Raw genomic sequence first — 6,000 nt, forward strand, 5'->3', positions numbered from 1 at the left:
TCGTATAAATAATTTTAAATGTTTTAAGAAGATTAATCTTCATTAATTAGACTAATCAGAGATTAATTTAAGATAAAATTAAGAGTATTAAAATTTTATTGGTATTTATGCATGATAATTAGACTGAAAATATTCAATAAATAATTTATGGGGTATAATAAAATAAAGTAAAAATATCCATAAAACTTTAATAATTAATATTTAAAATTTTAATTTTTCTACGTAGTAAAACTCATATATGTGATTAAATTAACAACTTTTAACGTTCCCAAATTAACCGAAAGTCCGAAACCCACTCCGACAAAGCAAGCTTAGAAAGTCACTAGTGGGAACTAGGTTGTTAGGGGAAGTAAAAGGGACCAGCGACGTGTGAAGGAAAAGAATCTCATTGAGGGAAGAATTCGACCAGATCGATTAGTTTATTAAAAATTCAGGATTTAAGATGATTAGTTTATTAAAAATTCAAATTTAATTTGTATTTTAAATAAATGTTACTTATTGAACAAGTTAATGTCCATCACTAAGTTATAATTATAAATAAGATAATTAGAAGAGAACTTAAATATATAATAAATTAACTAATAATTTAATATTAATTATAATTCAATTCTCTAATTATATTTTAGATGTTATTTATAAATATTCAATTACTAATTTTATTGATAATTATTTAAATATTTAATTAATTTTTAAAATAATTGTTCAAATAAATAATTATTTAATTACTACTTACATTACTAATTATTTAATTAAATATTTATAAATTAATGAATTAATTAATTTTAGTACTAATTATCTAATTATTTATTTAAATTTTATTTTAATAAGTATTTTATTACATTAATATCTAATATTAAATCCTGCTTAATTAATTTTAGTACTATAATTATTTATTTAGATGTTATTTTAATAAGTATTTTATTAATAATTGTTTTAAAAAAGTTAACTTAATTAATTTATCATTATTTTTTACAAACAATATTTAAAATAATTAATTATTTATTATTTGTACTACTAATTATTTTCTTATTTAACATTCAATTAATTTTAAAATATTGTTTTAATAAAATTTTAATTACTAATTATGCTATAGGCTCGTGGTTTGCACGAGTAAATTCCAATTTTGAATTTTTGATTATATTTTTAATTATTTAGGAGTTAATTATTAATTTTAAATAATCATTAAAAATAATATAACTAAAATCTAATTTAATTATAAATTAATTTAAATACACTTCACGGTTTTTTTTTCGCTGCCATTACGAATGGCAGGAGAAAGAAAAGCAAACCCACGAGCCTACTTCGACGACGTTCCTTCGTGTCGGATCGGAAGTCACGACAGTTCGCCGTTCTTGTGTTGGATGGAAAGTAACGACGACGAGGGAGCTCACTTGTTGCGAAGGTAGCCATCTTTCTCCCTTTCGCGCTCTTCTTCTGCCATTCCGTTATCCGCGGAACTCCCGGATTTAGTAAATCCGGGATTTACGGAAAAAAGAGGGGGACGGGGGATTTATTTCTCCGTGAGATTTATAATCCTTAAATCCCGTTTCGCTCCTGCTCAAATCCTGCATAAATCCTGTGTTCAAACAGCCGCTAAGTTTTATCCGACGAATACCGGGTTTAGTAAATCTGGGATTCAAAATAAGAGGTGGGAAGAAGCGGGATTTAACATTTTGTAGCACATAAGTTCTCTATATTTACTGTTTGGCAAGATTTAAGTTAAATCTTGCTTAAATCCTGCTCAACCTGCTAGTAAACAGCCTCTGAGGGGCTGCCAAACAGTCCCTAAGGGTTGTAAACTTATCCTAATCAAGATATTGTTTGTAAAGAAATATTTTTTTAATTAGGATTGTATTCATGAAACGAGAAGTCTTGTGAGGATGTTCTCTTCTTGATTTATTCCTCCCCTTCTTAAAGTTCGTTATTAAAGGAGCCTTAGGGGTTTTTTGGCTACAATTAGGATTTAGTAAATCCTGTAATTCCATATTTAGTAAAATTTGAGAGTATTAAAATCTGAAAACTGTTTGACATTAAAACCATTAAATCTTGTTAAATTTGGTAAATTATTTGCTTTTTTTTTTAGGATTCAAGAATTATGAGAAGGAGAAATAATTGAATTCCTTAAATCATCCAGTAAATGGTGGTATTTAATAAATCCTAGTTTTAATCAATAACGTGGCTTAAATGGCATTTATCAAAATAATAAGATTTAAAATCTCCCCTTAAAAGTTTATTAGACAAGATTTAAGCTAAACATTTCTTAAATCCCGCCTAAAATAGGATACCAAACAACCACTTAGCCTAAATAATGACAATTGGTTAGAGATCACATGGAGGACCATCTGCCTGAAACTAGCAACAATTGGTTAGCGATGTTGTGCCATATTGTGCCAAATTGAAGACCATACACTAATTGAGGGACATTCATAAAATTTAAAAAATTAATAGAATTATAATTTTAGTGTTTTAAAAACATGGACCAAAATGAAGCCTAATGAAAACCTCATGTATCTACAACTAATTTACTAAAAAACCAAACCACTTAGAGTTTTTTTATCAAACATACATACATTATAGTTATAAAGCAGTGGGAAAAAAGCTAATATGCACATATTTATTTGGCTTGTTAAATTATACGTGCATAATAAATGCGCTATCAATGCCAATAACTCAATTTCATCATATTTTGATCATGACCACTTTAATTTTAATTGACTTGAAATTGAAATTATGTTTTTTTTTTAACTAGATATTTAGTCAAAATTAGTTCTTTGCAACTTTGAATTGGTTCAATATATGTACAAATTTACATGTATATGTAAATCTTCGCACATATGTACGTATTTTATATACAATATAACTAGACATATACTGCTCCGTTAGTAACAATGGCTCCTAAAAATTGCCCATGGTGAATCATTTTAATCTCAGGTTTGCTTTCTGTTTTTATGTCCATGAGAAAGAATTAAATGATCTCCCTACATATGCTGCTGTCATAAGAAACCTCCTTGGAAAACTATTTACTACCAGCTTTGGACTACATAAAAGTACACATGGATGAGAAAAGTAATTAGAGGAACATTGGTTGGAATTATGTGCAATACAACATTCGCTTTTATCTATTAAATATGAGATTCACTTAAACCTTGCACAAAATTCTGCTTAGGTTTGGGCGACAAATAAAGTTACATTGTCAAATTCGTGGATCACTTATGAGATTGAGTCATCATCTCCAATCCTTATTTAAAACCTTTTGGTTTCGGATCACCTTCTGAGCTTGCTGATCTTTGTTCAGATGATGAACCTCTATTAGGATTAGCACTGTAGCTTCAAATGTCTTTAACTATCAACAATTTGATTCCAAATTATATTGGAGAAGTACTTGAACTTGCCAGCCTGTTGGCATTATGTGCTTCATGCACATGCGGAAGCAAATTGATGTAAATTTTTAACCCACTTCGTCTGATTCATTTGGTTTTATACCATCTTGAAGGCGTGCTACTGTAGCTCATAGAAATGATCTGACACAATTGTTAGTTGGAAAACAAAAAATTTTGATACAGACACTCATATATTTAGTATTTACAATAGTTTGTTGTGAACCATATATCCCTTTCTGTCACAAAATATATATATATATATATATATATATATATATTAGTGACCAAAACCTCAATTACGAGGAGCTAACGGGCTTTGATGATCATCATATATTTGCTATAAACTATAAAGGATGTTGTGTAAGCAATAATTGTTTATTAGTTTTTAGTGTTAGTTGGTTCGTTGCTATGAATGCTAGTATCAAGTTTTACATTATTTTTTCAGGTTATAAAAAGTCTTGACTATCGGCTGTGCTCTACAACATGACCAGATGTTTGGAGAGTTCTGAAGGACAAGCACAATTTGTTGAAGCTTTGATCTTTAGGATTTACATGAATTTCTCTGCACGAAAGGTGCTGCTTAAGTCAAATAATCTGCTGTAAAGAGTATAAAAAATACATGGAGAGTGAAGCTAAGAAGAGTTCCGGTAAGCATAAATGGAGAAAAGTTGCCTACGGAGGGATGCAGCCAGGGTATGATGATAACTATACTGATGACTCATTCTTGGAAGGCATGGTCATGAATGCTAATGTTGTGAAGAGGGATTTGTTCAAAGTGATGTTGGATTCTGTTTCCATATCTCAATATCTCTGCATTGCAGCTCTTGTGGTTATTGTCTGGATACAGACCTTACATTCCGTGATTGATGAGATATCTCTCCTTTCATTGGATGCTGGCCTTCTTGGCTTAGGCTTCTTGATAATCTTGCTCACAACAAGCCAGCTTTCCTTTCATCTGTTCTTGCATTACCTTATGAAGATTTCCTTCTTCATTAGTGGGCTGTACATCTTAGCACCAGTATACCACACTCTTACACGGTCTATAAGCTCTGATTCTATATGGGCACTTTCAGTTTCACTTTTACTGATCCATCTTTTCTTGCATGACTTTTCTGGCTACACTATAAGACCTCCAGGTGCTAAGAACAATCCAACTTTAGCTAGCAACATCTCCTTGAATGCATCTATTATAGCTTCAGTTCTAATAGCCTCTCGTCTCCCATCCAGGCTTCATGTCTTTGCATTAATGCTCTTTTCCTTACAGGTCTTCCTTTTCGCCCCCTTGGTGACTTTCTGCATTAAAAAATACTCTTTCTGGCTACATCTGTGGTTTTCCTTCATACTAATGTCCATGACACTCAGCATCATATTTGTTATGCACCGGATGCTCTTTGTTCTTTTATTAGCTCTTATTGTGTTCATTTCAATAGTTTGTCCTTATTGGCTTATTCAGATACAGGAATATAAGTTTGAGATTAATGGTCCTTGGGACGAAGCGAAGCTTTGTTTTGAAATTACAGAATAAGGAGGACTTTCTTTAGGTTTTCATGTAATAACATTATCATGCCTGTCGATTGCTGTACATTGAATAGTTTACAATGTTGAAGTTTTGGATATGTGTCTCTTGTTGCAAATTAATATGCGCTGTGCTGATATTTTCACTGTATTTAAGACGTACATGTTAATTAGGTAAACTGAATAAAAACTGCTCGGCACTACACTACACAGCAGCCACTACCTCTCAGCACTTCTCTAGTACATAGGGGCCGCTATCCCACTGTTCTTCATCTGGGACATTTATCAGAAACTGCCTTGCTAATCTCAGCCTTCAAATTTCCTGCTTTTATAACTGATTGCAATACATGCTTTTGTAATTTTGTTAAATATACAGCACTGTTTAAGCCAATGGAATATAACGAACATCTGCTCTCTAATCTTCTTCTTTCTTTTTATTCTCTGTTACAGGTTTCTGTATTTGTTTTGTTAAAATTTCTTCGTGGTATCAGAGACTCACCCCCAATGGTCTTATTCTTATCTCCTTTTTGCAAGATCAAATCATGTTTTGATTCTGGTGACAGCAACACTTCAGCTCAATGTCATGGTATTATTATTGCCCAATCTTTGAAGTTTTTGACGTCCAATATCAAAACCATGATCACTACACAATGAACTCCAAACAACCACCTCATTTGGGGTTCACAAGCACTCAAACTTTTTCGTGCAAATAGTTTTGAAGGTCATTTTGATGGTTGTCAAATCCCACCATCTCAATCTTTATTATCAAACTTGATTGCTTGTGGGGCAGTATCTTGCTGCGGCTTTATCTACTATTGCATTGTTTTTCTTTCCTTTATGTGTTTAATCTTAGCACTGGTACTAAAATCTTGAGTACCATTGAGAAATGATTGCAATCCTTGAATTGTTCTTATCTTATTCGACTTAAAATGAGCTCGATAATATTTCGACGAAGGATCAAACCATGAACCAATAACGTTCTACTATTAAGGCCAAAGTTGATTCTATTATTGCTACAAGACTACTCTTGACATTGCGTTTTACACTCTAATAGTTTTTCCTCTTGTTATAATACCTAGAAAATTGCAATTAGAATCAAGTTGCA

At 31.4% G+C, this 6,000-nt stretch overlaps 1 protein-coding gene across 2 annotated transcripts; it reads left to right on the forward strand.

The window, feature by feature from the left end:
* The first annotated feature begins 1,261 nt into the window (after positions 1-1,261).
* On the forward strand, positions 1,262-6,000 carry LOC110107814 (phosphatidylinositol N-acetylglucosaminyltransferase subunit C). 2 transcript variants are annotated; one of them, XM_020838214.2, is made up of 3 exons: positions 1,262-1,402; positions 3,826-4,516; positions 5,346-6,000. In XM_020838214.2, exons 2-3 carry the CDS (start codon positions 4,000-4,002, stop codon positions 5,444-5,446), a joined length of 618 nt encoding a protein of 205 aa, XP_020693873.1. In that variant the 5' UTR covers positions 1,262-1,402; positions 3,826-3,999; the 3' UTR covers positions 5,447-6,000. The 2 variants fall into 2 exon arrangements, with proteins under 2 accessions (XP_020693873.1, XP_020693872.1); XM_020838213.2 differs by lacking the exon at positions 5,346-6,000 and having other exon boundaries at positions 3,826-5,018.

The sequence above is a fragment of the Dendrobium catenatum genome, unplaced genomic scaffold, assembly GCF_001605985.2.
Source record: "Dendrobium catenatum unplaced genomic scaffold, ASM160598v2 fragScaff_scaffold_390, whole genome shotgun sequence".
NCBI lineage: Eukaryota > Viridiplantae > Streptophyta > Magnoliopsida > Asparagales > Orchidaceae > Dendrobium > Dendrobium catenatum.

Excerpts from the sequence above, each read along its gene's own strand:
- LOC110107814 (XM_020838213.2), top strand. The coding sequence starts at position 4,000 with ATGGAGAGTGAAGCTAAGAAGAGTTCCGGTAAGCATAAATGGAGAAAA.